This window comes from Aspergillus novofumigatus (genome assembly GCF_002847465.1).
Source record: "Aspergillus novofumigatus IBT 16806 chromosome Unknown P174scaffold_3, whole genome shotgun sequence".
In the NCBI taxonomy this organism is placed as follows: Eukaryota; Fungi; Ascomycota; class Eurotiomycetes; order Eurotiales; family Aspergillaceae; genus Aspergillus; species Aspergillus novofumigatus.
In genome coordinates, this window is record NW_020194276.1 from 1,208,636 (window position 1) to 1,221,795 (window position 13,160).

Here is a 13,160-nt window from a genome sequence, read left to right on the forward strand (position 1 = left end):
CGACGACTTTTATTGTGATGATAAACTTTTGAGATTGCCTCGACATTCTTTTTTTACTCCTCTTGGATTATGTGATCCAGGTCTCGAACGTGTGACCCGAAGGTGGTCTGGGAAAGAAACGAGCGAAAAAAAGAAAGATTTATCCCTTCCGCCAAAGGGCCAAAGATCTAAATTAGTTCTATGATAATAGATTAATATCCCCTGATGTCCACCATAGAACGCGAAACCTTCTCATGAGCTTCTTCAAATCCAGTTTTTACTCCTACCTTGAATAATCATGTTATTGAGGTACGCCTCTATTGTATTACCGAAGAACAAGCTAGATCCTGCGAAAGTTGAGTGATGTGTGAGTTGTAGGATTGTTGGGGCCTGTATCGGGTGCAAGTATATATATCTTGCTACTACACAGTCTGGCTGTCATATATGTCTTCGATTATGGAGAACCCACCCACACCTCGATTGCAATGTTCCTCTATAGTTGATTCTACCAATCATGATGGCCATATGCCTAACTGAATCTAGTTGAAGTCGGTTTAAATATCAAGGAAGCCCTAAGACACATCGAGTCACGAGACTTATGTATCGGAAGTTGGACGTCGGACGTCGGAAGGGGGAACATTTGGAGATCAACACGTTCCCCCGCCCACATGGAGGTCGCTTGACCAATCCAAACATGCCGGGACTTTCAGCGGCAACGATAACCGATAGACCGCATAATAAAGCATGGCTCAGATGCGGGGAGACCTTATCTTCCCCTGCAGAGCTGGAAATAAAATATATCGGAGGTCTTGAAGCTATTTCGACAGCCGCGTCACTTCCAACGACATGAACATGTGGACCTGCATCTATGCTAAACACTGATATCGGCAATGGCACGACCCAAAGTGCATCCCGCCAATCGTCTGCGGGCATACGAGGCATGTCTATTCTGCAGAACATCCAAGAGGAGATGTAGCGGATCTTTCCCATGCCAAAACTGCATCCGAAAGGGACAGGCGCATTCGTGTATGCCAAGCAGACGAAGGGAGTCATTCTCAGCTTCAAGGCAACCCAACACGCCGGATGCGCCAAGCGGACCTGTTGCTGCTATTACGCCGTCCCAGGTACTGCCTTCCACAGATTCCCAGCGTCATGCGCCGCTCGCGAACCCTGTAGACCAGGGATCGGCCTCTCCGGAAGCGCCGCACAAAACGCGTCCTAGAATGTTGCGTAGCCTGCAAGGGGAAAGAGGTATGTGTGGCAGTCGATAACGCCACTTTCAAACACCTGGGCTGACATGCTATCCAGTCTATGTGGGCAGAGCAGCGTCGCTATCCTTTCTGCAGTTACTACGAGACACGGTCACCCAACACATAGGCCCGTCACAGTTCTCACACAATGTTAAACTTGAAGATATGCTCGAAACAGAACCGCCCAAGAATGTCTCGCCGGACTTTGACGACCAGCTGGATCTCCAACAGCGTCAAGCCTTGCTTCGAGCATACCAGATTGCGGTAAGATATACCAGAGCCGCCTGAGACTTATTGAAGCCGGTCCGTCGTCGAGTTATTCAGAAATACCCCCGCTGATCATCTCTGCCTGACAGACAAGTGGCTTCCTCTATCTGATGCCGGAATCCGAATTGATGCAGCTTCTACATAATCGGCGCTGCGACACCGGCCATGCACAACATACAACAGCTCTACTCGACGTCATGATTGCCATTGGCGCACAGTCGCATAAGCATGATCCAACGAAAGTGCAAATCGAGCACTTCTTCTTTGCGAGGGGGCAACGCCGGGCGTTCGTTAGCTTGCTGGAGAACCCCAGCCTGGAAATGGTGTGCTTGTTTCTGCTAATGTCGTTCTACATGCTCGGCGCGTGCCGCAGAAATGCGGCTTTCATGTATCTTGGGGTGGCCGCTCGAGCAGCTGTGGCACTCGGTCTACACATCGATGTCTCTGGTTCGCTATCGGTCAACGAACAGCAGAGAAGGTACCTCCATGGTTTCACTGTGATATCATCCCCCGCTAATGCACGATTATGAAATAGAGCATGTGTTTGGATGAGTTTATGCAACCTGGATCTCCTCGTCAGCTCCATCCTCGGACGACCGCCCGCAACCGCCTCACTCCGCTCGGAAACAGGAGCCAGCATCACTGAGGCACTGCAGCGCAATGATCTTGCCGAGGAAGGACTGGTGGCATTATTTAATCTCGCGCAAATCCTGGATGAGACGATCACCCGCTTGTACAGCGAAAAGGCAGCCTCGGCGCAGGTCGCCGAGTCGATACTGGAGAAGCTTAAGCGTTGGAGCGATGGTCTACCGGAGTCCTTGCTTGCACCTCCAGGCACAGAACAGGAGTGTCTTGCTGCTCAGGACCGGGTCATAGGCAGCCTACACATTGCCTGTTCCTACCACTTTGCCATCATCATTGTGACGAGACCATTCCTGATATCAACGTTAGGTGTCCGGCTGGCCCGAGTACATGACGGCCTCGCTGAACGAAATCTGGGTGACGTCTTCTCAGAGAACCCCGTGCATTCCCGGCTGGCTCTCGCCTGCACAGACTCGGCTCTTTACATGCTCCAAACTTGTCTGGAGATTCACCGTTCCCATCTACTTCTAGGAAACATGTGCATCCTGAAGTGAGTTATACACATGACTTAGCGTACTGCACAAGCTAAATGGCTCTCTTCATTAGAGCCTTCATCTTCGCTGCAGCTCTCGTCGTCGGATTTTCGCTCTTCTCGCAAAAAGACCCAAACCCCGACCTCGAAGAAGCCTTCACTGGCGCCATCGACATCCTCCACATGTTCTCCCAGCAGTCCGCCCAAGCGGGCCACTACTACGAAATACTCTCATTCCTCCGCAACGCTATCGCCGAACAACGCCAAAGACTCTCGAACCAGGATCAAAGCAGCAAGAGCCAATATGTGAGCAAGCTTTTCAGCTTGAATGGCCGTAGGGCATCACGCCAGACGGATGGCGCGGTCACAGTTAATCTAGCCACACTGACGAGTCCCTTTGATATGAATAGTGTCCCTCTGGAATGGGAGGGCATGGAGCTACCGTTCTGGGATAGCTTCCCCTTCACAGAAGAAACACTTCCCCTGCAGGACAGAACCAGTGATATGAACCCACTGTGAATGTATCTTCTGTATATACTAGTGTGAGTACTGCATTGTATCAAGTCCATACTGCTAATTATCTGTTTAATCTGGCCTGTCATTTGGTATTATGCATGCCGTTCTCGCCATCTGTATGCTGATGATGCTCCATATTCCATGCTTGCATACCTACCGAGTTATGAAATACAGATGGCTTCATCTTGACCTGTTTAGGAAATCATAGCTTTTTTTGCCACAAAGGATGTGACTGAGAGACCTTACATTCATAGAGTGGTCACACTCCATATTACTTGTGTACGCTGCTATTAAGTCTTATCCTTTTATTTTTACTAAGTCCAGGAAAGTGAATAAGCTGTAGCATATCTACTTAGCAAACTTATGGTGAATACTTGTCTAAGCATATGGCCCATAAATACCTCAGGCAGACTCTCTCCTCCTACTACAGAATCCCTTACTACTGTCCCCAGGCCGCAGAGACTCTCAAGACTTACCTCTTACTGAGTCAATTATTCTTTGATGTATTCTCCACTTTATACATCTCTGTCATCATGTTTTTCTTTCTTGCGTTCCTCGCTAGTCTTCTCAAGCAACCAAGCAATTTCACTATGGAAGTGAGTGACTGGTCAATGAGAAAATAAACCTTCCAACAATATTTATCACTTGAAACTGTCATTCAATTCTTATTGCCTCCAACTGACAGGCATTTTCTGATGGCTGCTAATATGGATATGGAAGGTACATTCTGACAAACGTCCCAGTAAGAACAAACCTGTTTTCTCCTCCCATGTCCCATTCCTCACCAGGGTACCCTCTTGAGCACTCATATTCTCTCATTCATTAACAAAGTCATCTCCCTAGTAGCCCTGTCATTCTCCTGCCATTTTTCGCTGACCCATGAGCAACGGAAGAGCTACCGAAAGCCCCTCAAATGCTTCTCTAACACCGTTATGGCCTTTGAAAAAGGCTCCGACTCGGTTGTCGACTTATTGTCCTCTTTTCAATCCGCAGAGGCGGAAAAAGCTTCTATACTCCGCAAAAGATTACCACTACATGTTTCGATGGGGCAGACTCCGATCAATACGCCTGTTACGGTCGAGACATACCAGTCTCGTGTTCCCCGGTGCGATTGCCACCAGGCCACTGGTCAAGGAAAGCCTGGCAAAGCTTGAAAACGCCTTTTCAGAAGGAACAAGCCACCAGAGAGTTCTATCGTACCACCTCGCAACGATGAAGCCTACGGGAGGTACGTTGCTTCCTATATTCCCTGATTTCTTCGATTGTTTGACGGACCCTGACTTCTTTGAATGTAGAGGCAGATGGTATGCGCCTATCAATAAAGAACCCAACCTCGACTTCTTCAAAACAACCCCCTATCTGTTTCGGTCATAGCCCTTTCTCGACCTCAACGCGGGTGCCGTAGCATGCGAAGCCGCCTTGCTAGTATGCAGCAATACTCTTTCCATTTGGTTATTTCAAATGGAAGGCTGAAGAGATGGGAAGCAAAATTCTCAAAAGCAACGCAAAGATTGCGCCCGAACGGGTCTTTATCCTCCATCTCTTTGTCTGCACATCGATTCGAGCATCGTCGTTCCTTATGAAAACGGTCGAATTTACTCCCGGTCGACGAGGTCAATTATCCCTTTGGGAAGAGCTCTGTGGCGGGAGCTTGTTGTTGTGTCTGTTTACTTAGTGACTATACCGGCCCTCTTTATCGAGTCTATGCCTGATAGGAGTACATGCGAGAACAAAGTTTGGGGTAATATCTTGGCTATACCTTCGTCCTTTGAGGTGACATGGTGCGATCAGGGGAGTGTACATTTATTCTTCCTGAGAAAATCCTATGATCTCGCAGAGACCGTTCCGTAACAAGTCCCTGCGGCAGATTGGATATGTAACCCTAGACTGACGAGTACATCGTCCGGACTCCCTTTTAGCCTAGCGGTATTGTATGTCTATAGAAGCGAAGACCCTGATCCATTCGATCAGTTCAGTTTTTTAACCATCTCTGCACAAGGTCACAAGTATGATTTCACCCAAGATGAAGACACCACTGGATGAGGAGAAACTGTTGGGGATCGTTCGGGGTACGGAGTAATGCACCGCGAGATGCCTCGGATTATTCTACCCCGACACGACAGTAACCCAGTACCAAGCATCTCTGGTGGAGGGACAAGACTCCAGTCTCATTTTCGAGAGAATGATATATGGGAGCTTGTTACTAACCATCAAAGGTCGTCCGAGATCCAAAGCTTTCAAGAAGATGGCTCCTTTCCGGAGGATACACACCTGCCCTGCCTGGAAACCCTGTGGTCGGAGACATAAGTTTCACTGGAAGCAGAATACAAGATTTCATAATGACTACGGTGTACAGAGATGCGACTAAGAAAATAAACCTCCAATAATGGCGATTGTTTGGATATGTTAAGCTGTGGAGGCAGGAGTAAGATGTACTCTGTACATGCGAAGCGGTATCCTCGTATGGAGTCTGTGTACGACTCCGAATACGAATCCCTGCATTGTGTCAGCCAGGTGACCGGTGACTCATTAACTAGTTATCGACTGTCATTATTAACACCTCACCTACGGAGTATCGTACGAACATCCGAGGTCTCATCGATCAACAAACACCATGGGTAAATTCTACCCTTCAATCACCTCAGACCTCCACGACTGGGCCCTCCGCCAGAGCGTCTTCTTCGTAGCCTCGGCCCCCTCCGCGGCAAACACATCAATCTCTCACCCAAGGGCCTCCCCGATGCCTCGTTCGCCATTTTCGGCCCCAACGAAGCGGCCTACATCGACGCAACAGGATCCGGCAACGAGACCATCTGCCATCTGCGAGAAAACGGCCGGATAACGGTCCTCTTCTGCTCGTTTGACGCGGCGCCGCGCATCCTGCGCTTCTTCTGTACTGGTTCGGTGATAGAGTGGGATCAGCCTGAGTTTGCGACGTATCTCGGACGCATGGGGAATAAGAGCGTTCCTGGAGCGAGGGCGATTATCCGATTGGATGTTTATAAGGTTTGATTACTCTGTTTTTGCAAGTGTTATTTACACCATTATCTTTTGATTTGAGTACGGGTACAGTACCACTGGGTCGGAGGAACCATCGCTGAGAGTTGTATTGTGCAGGTCCAAACGTCCTGCGGGTTCGGGGTGCCGCAACTGGCTCTCAAACTGGACCCGGAGACTCACGAGCCAAAACCGTACCTGAGAGACCGCGAGACGCTCGGGCATTTTGCCGCCAAGAAGGTGGAGAAGGGCCAGCTGCGCTCGTATCAGCGGGAGTGGAATTCGAGCAGTTTGGATGGGTTGCCCGGGCTGTGGTCTGCGATCAGGGATGACGGGGGTATGTGTGGGTGGGACGGGCGCGGAATTGGTTGCGGCGCCATGAAGAGGAGATTGAGGTGGTGAAGACGTCGTTGCTGTGCTTGTTCTTTGCTGTGACGGTCCTTCGATGGATGGGGTATGAGGTATAGTAGCTCATACTGGTGCTCGCGGAGTCTTGAAACAAATAAGTGATATTGGCATGACCGAACTGTACGATTTTACGGTGAAAAGGTTTGACTTTAGTTGCTGCATGTCTGCCATGGAGTCATACTTCTAGTGAACTAATACTACTGCTACAAGGAATGCAAACTAAACAAGGCGGCTTCAATCTAGGTACGAGTCCAGCTGATTGGGAATCGCTAATTATCATTCAAAGGACTAAATGTCACTATCTGAGAGTCATCATCCTTGAAAGCATTTTGAGTCTGAACGTGATAAACAAAAAAAATTCGTTAATCAGATAAACTCCCGAGCAGTGTGTCACTGCTTCAGGGGAACGGGCAATCGCCTGTCCGGATGTGCACTGTCTTGACCTGAGTATAGTTCTCAAGAGCATAAGAGCCGAGTTCACGGCCAAGACCCGATTCCTTGTAGCCACCGAATGGTGCCTGGGGGTAGATCATATTGTAATTGTTGACCCAGACGCTTCCAGCCTTGATGGCGTTTGATACACGAATTGCTGTATTGATGTTCTTGGTGTGGACAGCAGAGGCAAGACCTGTGCATGAGATTAGCATGGGTGAAGCAAGCTGGGTATCTGGATACACCTACCATAGTTGGTGCTGTTAGCCAGCTTGATGGCCTCCTCCTCGGTGCTGAATTTCTGCACTGTGCAAACAGGGCCGAAGATCTCCTCTTGAACAATCTTCATCTCGCCGTTGACATCCGCAAAGATAGTGGGTTTGATGAAATATCCCTTGTCACCAAGGCGTTCTCCGCCAGTAACAACTCTTGCACCAGCCTGCTTTCCGTCTTGAATGTAGCCCATGATGCGATCGAACTGAAGCTGCGAAACCTGAGGTCCTTGGAATGTCTGGGGATCAAAAGGATCGCCGACTTTGTTCTGTTCTGACCGCTCCTTGAATCGAGCCAGGAACTTCTCGTAGATCGACTCCTGGACAAGAATACGAGATCCCGCACAGCAGCACTGGCCATGGTTGAAATAGATTCCAAAGGACGCCCATTTCAAAGCCTATAATTTGCGAAAAAGTCAATGTTAGAAACCACTGAACGAGGCGGGGAGCACATGGGGTTAAACTTACGTTCTCAATGTCTGCATCCTCAAAGACAATGTTGGGGGACTTTCCACCGAGCTCGAGAGTCACCTTCTTGAGGTTGCTCTTAGCGGCGGCCTGAAGGATGTTACGGCCAACAAGGGTGGAACCGGTGAAAGCAACCTTGTCGACGTCCATGTGGCTAGCAATAGCAGCTCCAGCAGTACGACCGAAGCCAGAAATAATGTTGATGACGCCCGGGGGGAAGCCAGCTTCCTTGATCAACTGGGCGGCATAGAGGGCGGAGAGGGGGGTCTGCTCAGCGGTCTTGAGGACAACGGTGTTACCAGTGGCGACGGCAGGACCGATCTTCCACGACCACATCAGCAATGGGAAGTTCCAGGGAATGATCTGACCGCAGACACCGATGGGTTCGTGACGAGTGTAGCTGAGTGTCTCAGGGTTGATGTCAATGGTCTGGCCGTGGATCTTGTCAGCCCAGCCAGCATAGTAGCGAATGCAGCCAGCAGCACCGGCCACGTCCCCCTTGGCGATGCTGAAGGCCTTGCCGTTGTCAAGGGCCTCAATAGCAGCGAGGGTCTCGATATCGCGCTCCATCAGATCGGCCAGCTTAGTAAGCATACGGCCACGGTCCGAGGGAGTAACCTGTCTCCAGGGACCCTCGAATGCCTTGCGAGCAGCGGCAACAGCAATGTCGACATCCTTCTCAGTAGCTTCGTGGACAGCAACAATGGGCTTCTCGGTGGTGGGGTTAATGGTCTCGAAGGTCTTGCCCTCAACACCCTTTACGAACTCATTGTTGATGAACCTAGAAACGAGGAGCAATTAGAACGACATGAAAAAACGGAGGAAGTGACGATAGAATGCAGGGGAAACATACAAACCCAAGGGCTGCTCATATTTGCCCTGGGGAGTCTCGATAGTGGCGGAAAGGTCAGACATGGTGGGTGGATATGACGATTAATGAGGAGTAGGGGTATCACAGAGTCAGGACGAGAGGGAAGACACTCCTTATTATAGGGAAAAGAGTTAACCACGGCAAGCTGTATGGAGCTGTTGCCGGTAAGGAGGAGGGGCAAGGGGGAAGGGGAACGAGGGGAAGCCATGGGAGGCGACACGTAACAGGATCCAGTAAGATTGCCGCATGGATCGAAGGAACTCCTCCTGGGACCCCGCTCTTGCGCGGGGTTGCTGTTTTGCCTCTGCCCGTTTGGTTTTCTGTGCCACTCATAAGTCGCATATCAACTGCAATGGGGTAAAGAGGTGGAGTCCTGCAGCTCCCTAGTGGTCTCTAGCTTTGGTTGCTCAGCACAACGTCTGTTCTGGTCCGGCGGAGAGATTTTCGCCCGAGAAACTGGGCTCACCTCTTCTGGTGAATCTTAAACAGACAACACGGAGAACAAGAATGGCAGATAGGGGAGCAATGAAGGTATACAGAGTATGCTCGCCGGCAATGGATAGCTCTCGTAATTACCGACGGGATCACAACGGGATGTGTTGAAGGTTGTACTACATAAATGAAGCTTAATGGCAGAACTCCATCGATAACGTCCATTGTTATCTGGACTGAACGTCTACCACTCTCCACGCTAGTCTACTGCATACTATGATACTACGGACCCCTAGAAGATTTGACGGGCGGAAGTTTTACCGAACGAGGCAAGATGCGCAGCGAAACTGTTCCAGGCCTCGGGGAGAAGATCACGAATGCACCGAGGGCAGACAGTCGGGTTGGGTTGCTTCCCAACGGACTTAAAACGGAGCACGGATACTTTCTTCCTGTCATAAAACTTGGGAGAACAAAGGCATTATGCAGGAAGACCAAACGCCAATCATTGTGCTCATCGCTCACTGCTCCGAATAGGATTGTTTCCTCGGATGCACAGCGTCATCAAGGGGTCTAGCGGCCACCTTAAAACGGGAAATGTACAGCCGAGGCAAGGCGAGACTAACCAGCTGCAGCAAAGAAACCTACCTTAACCCCACTTCTTCAAGTTCTAGGCAACAAATGGCGATCATGAATACTAAGGTGACACTAGATAATGGATGCGGAATAATAATGCAAGATTACAGCTGTTCAACTGTTCAGAGCTACATCTACCCCTCTATGATGTGTCAGGGCACGGTTCTTGCCAATAAGGTCCTTCACGAGGCTTTAATGTCATATTCTAGCTTCGTCTCCCGGTTTCGAATCCCGATCATCACCCTCCAGAGTGTCGGTCTATTGGTTTTGGTCAACTTCTGATTCTAAATAACTTTGCCTTTCAATGTTCGCTGCCCCTACAGAGCCATGCATCGGCTTCCTATAGTAACCTGAACCATATGCAAACCTAGAACCTATGCAGACCTTCAATAATTATAGTCTAGGGGTAATAGCTTAGCTTGAGAAGCGTTTGGGAACACAAGTTCTAGACGTCGCTCAATTAGCTGATCTGCATGAAGGGCCTTGTGATACGAGTTGATACTACACTGGGCAATATGCTCCATAAACGTATACTACTGTCCAATGCCCTGGTAGACTGCCCCTTAAAAACGATTGATGCCTAGAGAGGTTATGGTCCCCTTTTCTGCTGGCATGCTGAACCTAGACTGATCGGCCTTTCGTGTACAATGACGACATGTGTCAACATTAGCTATTTATCATAAAGTCCAGTACCAAGTCACGCCTTATTAAAAATGTCTGGAGACAAGGCCTGAAAGACACAAGAGACATAGTATACTCGGGCTAGGTTGAAGCTTCTCCAGCTGGCTGGCAAAGCCAATTTTAGAAGCACCCAATCAACCATATTAGAACAAATGCTTGGTTTATTGTCGAATTCCATCATCTCTTGCTTGCTTTCGTGAACTAGCGAAGCGGTATTGACCTGACACTTAGTCATGTGGCATTTCAAAACATTTCTGTGGATGTTATATAGGGAGAACATTAGGTCGTATTGATAAAGGGCTCTGAAGGGTGGCTGACCTGAGTCAATTAGAAAATGGTGAAGCTGTGCAGTACAATGTACACTCCTTATTAACTACGTGAAGGAGAAGTCTGGGAAGTGTTTGTTTGCCATTGAAAAGACTTTTATGCTCAGGGCTGGAAGCAACTTAATTGAGGAGTGGGGAGTTGCTTGATTTTGATACAAAATTCTGGGTCGCACTTTAAAAGGTTTGATATACAGACTTTTAACTCGAGAACGAGGCACAAAGATACAGTCACATTCAAAGGAATGAAAGGCTGGAGTTATGCAGGTGCATTACCCCAGACTGTATGATGACGCTAACCCCGCATTTCAGACCGAGGACCGAGCCAGCTTCCCTCGGTGCTACATCTCAAACAAACCAGATACAACCAATTTATACGGCACATCGTCAGTCGATTGTTTCGACCATGTGTGTCTGGCTTTTGGATCGAGTAGTATTTGCTGGTCAAGTCTGCTCATTAAATTTGGGAACTGCTTGCTCTATTAGAATTAGCCTTAGCCTGACACGATGAGGACTCGCCCCATTCGCATCGCAGGTGGGTTGGTGATCTATGTATAATCTTGCTCGATGTCGATACTGACTGAATAAGGTGCTTCGGGCTCTGCCTCCGACCGGCGCCATGCCATTGCTGAATTTGCGCACAATTACTCTCAAGACCCAGTCGATGTGATCATCGCGGACTTCTTGAGCGAAGCCAACATGGTCACAGGGGCAGCACGGAAGGTTGGCCAGCTGCTGGCACAGAGTAAAGAGGCAGCTATGCCGGGGTATGAGACCTCCTTCCTGCTGGCCCTAGAGCCGGCGCTGGAGGATTTGGCGAGACATGGAATCAAGCTGGCTGTCAATGCGGGAAATTGTGATACTGAAGGTTTGTACAAGGTAGTAGCGCAAATGGTACAAGCTAAAGGGTTGAAGTTAAAGGTCGGGATATTTCTTGCTTGTTTTGAAGGCATACACTGACTAGGTACAGGTTGCTTGGATATCAGGCGATGAAGTTCTTCCCACGATCAAGAAATCTTTATGCTCTGGCCAATCCACGTTTAGCAATGTCTACACTGGTGAGACACTCTCCGAATGGTCATTTGAGCCGATATACGCCCAATGCTACCTGGGAGGGCTCGGAATCGCCGAGGCTTTCGCTCAAGGAGCCGACATTGTTCTGTGTGGACGGGTATCAGACGCATCGCCCGTGATCGGTGCAGCGTACTGGTATCACGGATGGAACCGTAATGACCTCGATCGATTGGCAAACGCATTTGTGGCTGGACACCTCATTGAATGCAGCAACTACGTCTGTGGAGGCAACTTTACGGGCTTCAAAATGCTGGAGAACGCCGGTGGTGATGGCTGGACCAACATCGGATATCCCATCGCAGAGATCTCGGCAGACGGCCAGGTGGTCATCACGAAGCAATCATACTCTTCCGGTGGCGCTGTCACCGTCGACACATGTTCCTCGCAACTGCTGTACGAGATCCAAGGCCCGTGGTACTTCAACTCGGATGTGACTGCCATTCTGACGGACGTCCATTTCGAACAATTGGGGGTCAACCGCGTTGCTGTACGCGGCGTTCGCTCTGCGCCTCCCCCGCTAACCACAAAGGTCGGCATTACTGCCCGTGGCGGGTTCCAAGCAGAAGTCTCGTGGTTCCTGGTGGGATTAGATATCGCGGCCAAGGCGAGGATGCTAGAAGACCAGATCCGGCACCTCCTCGCGCCGTACTCGTCCAGCTTCTCGGCCTTGAAGTTCTCCGTGTTAGGCTCGTCACCGGACGACCCCAGAAATCAAGATAGCGCTACCGTTACCTTCAGAGTCGTCGCACAGGCCCGTAGAGCCGAAGACCTCGCCCCCTCCCGATTCCTCCGTCCCATCGTAGACAACATCATGCAGGGATATCCAGGCGCCACCTTCCACCTGGACCTCCGCCAAGGGTTCCCCAAACCGGTCCACGAGTACTATGTCACACTCCTGCCCCAAGAGGACATCAAGCACCAAGCCCACCTCCCCTGGAAGAAGCAAGTCATCGATATCCCGCCTCCCCCGACAACCCGCCATTACCCACCCCGACAGCCCTCGCAGGCCATCACACACTCCCCCGCCGATCCGCAAGCCGATTTCGGACCGACAACTCGCGGGCCCCTAGGCTGGATTGTCCATGCCCGCTCCGGCGATAAAGGCCCAGACGCCAACTGCGGGTTCTGGGTGCGTTATAGCGACGAGTATCTCTGGCTCCGCTCGTTGCTGTCCACGCCGAAAGCGAAGGAGCTCCTGGGTGAGGCGTACAACGCGAATCCCGAGTTGCAGATTGAACGGTTCGAGCTGCCGAATCTACGGGCGGTGCATTTCTTGTTTCGGAATTTGCTAGATCGGGGAGTTGGGATCACGACCACGGTGGATTTTCTGGGGAAGAATGTGGCGGAGTATTTACGCGCGAGGTGGGTGGATGTGCCTGTGAAGTTCTTGAATAGGGGGAAGTTGTAGTCTCCTTACAATATTTAGTATATCTGCGGGTCCGT

At 50.1% G+C, this 13,160-nt stretch overlaps 4 protein-coding genes across 4 annotated transcripts; 3 read left to right on the plus strand and 1 right to left on the minus strand.

The window, feature by feature from the left end:
- Positions 1–676: 676 nt before the first annotated feature.
- On the plus strand, positions 677–3,249 carry P174DRAFT_502600 (Zn(II)2Cys6 transcription factor). The gene is made up of 5 exons (XM_024831105.1): positions 677–1,230; positions 1,288–1,493; positions 1,586–1,974; positions 2,032–2,628; positions 2,685–3,249. The coding sequence occupies exons 1-5, from the start codon at positions 870–872 to the stop codon at positions 3,127–3,129; spliced, it is 1,998 nt and encodes a 665-aa protein (XP_024683796.1). The 5' UTR covers positions 677–869; the 3' UTR covers positions 3,130–3,249.
- Positions 3,250–5,740: 2,491 nt separating this feature from the next.
- On the plus strand, positions 5,741–6,836 carry P174DRAFT_449661 (uncharacterized protein; the record flags this gene model as incomplete). The annotated part of the gene is made up of 3 exons (XM_024828866.1): positions 5,741–5,809; positions 5,857–6,132; positions 6,199–6,836. The coding sequence occupies 3 exons, from the start codon at positions 5,741–5,743 to the stop codon at positions 6,523–6,525; spliced, it is 672 nt and encodes a 223-aa protein (XP_024683797.1). The 3' UTR covers positions 6,526–6,836.
- Positions 6,837–6,929: 93 nt separating this feature from the next.
- P174DRAFT_367154 (aldehyde dehydrogenase family protein) lies at positions 6,930–8,618 on the minus strand (the record flags this gene model as incomplete). The annotated part of the gene is made up of 4 exons (XM_024822153.1): positions 6,930–7,159; positions 7,213–7,633; positions 7,704–8,484; positions 8,557–8,618. 4 exons carry the CDS (start codon positions 8,616–8,618, stop codon positions 6,930–6,932), a joined length of 1,494 nt encoding a protein of 497 aa, XP_024683798.1.
- A 2,532-nt stretch (positions 8,619–11,150) lies between these two features.
- Positions 11,151–13,125, plus strand: P174DRAFT_386463 (acyclic terpene utilization AtuA family protein; the record flags this gene model as incomplete). The annotated part of the gene is made up of 3 exons (XM_024823305.1): positions 11,151–11,178; positions 11,233–11,564; positions 11,614–13,125. 3 exons carry the CDS (start codon positions 11,151–11,153, stop codon positions 13,123–13,125), a joined length of 1,872 nt encoding a protein of 623 aa, XP_024683799.1.
- Positions 13,126–13,160: the final 35 nt, after the last annotated feature.

What these genes read in the sequence shown, in the direction of transcription:
- P174DRAFT_502600 (XM_024831105.1), top strand. Translation starts at nt 870, where the DNA reads ATGGCACGACCCAAAGTGCATCCCGCCAATCGTCTGCGGGCATACGAG. An exon ending in TAGCCTGCAAGGGGAAAGAG is followed by an intron (nt 1,231 to 1,287) that starts GTATGTGTGGCA and finishes CATGCTATCCAG; the next exon opens with TCTATGTGGGCAGAGCAGCG. An exon ending in GGAAACATGTGCATCCTGAA is followed by an intron (nt 2,629 to 2,684) that starts GTGAGTTATACA and finishes TCTCTTCATTAG; the next exon opens with AGCCTTCATCTTCGCTGCAG.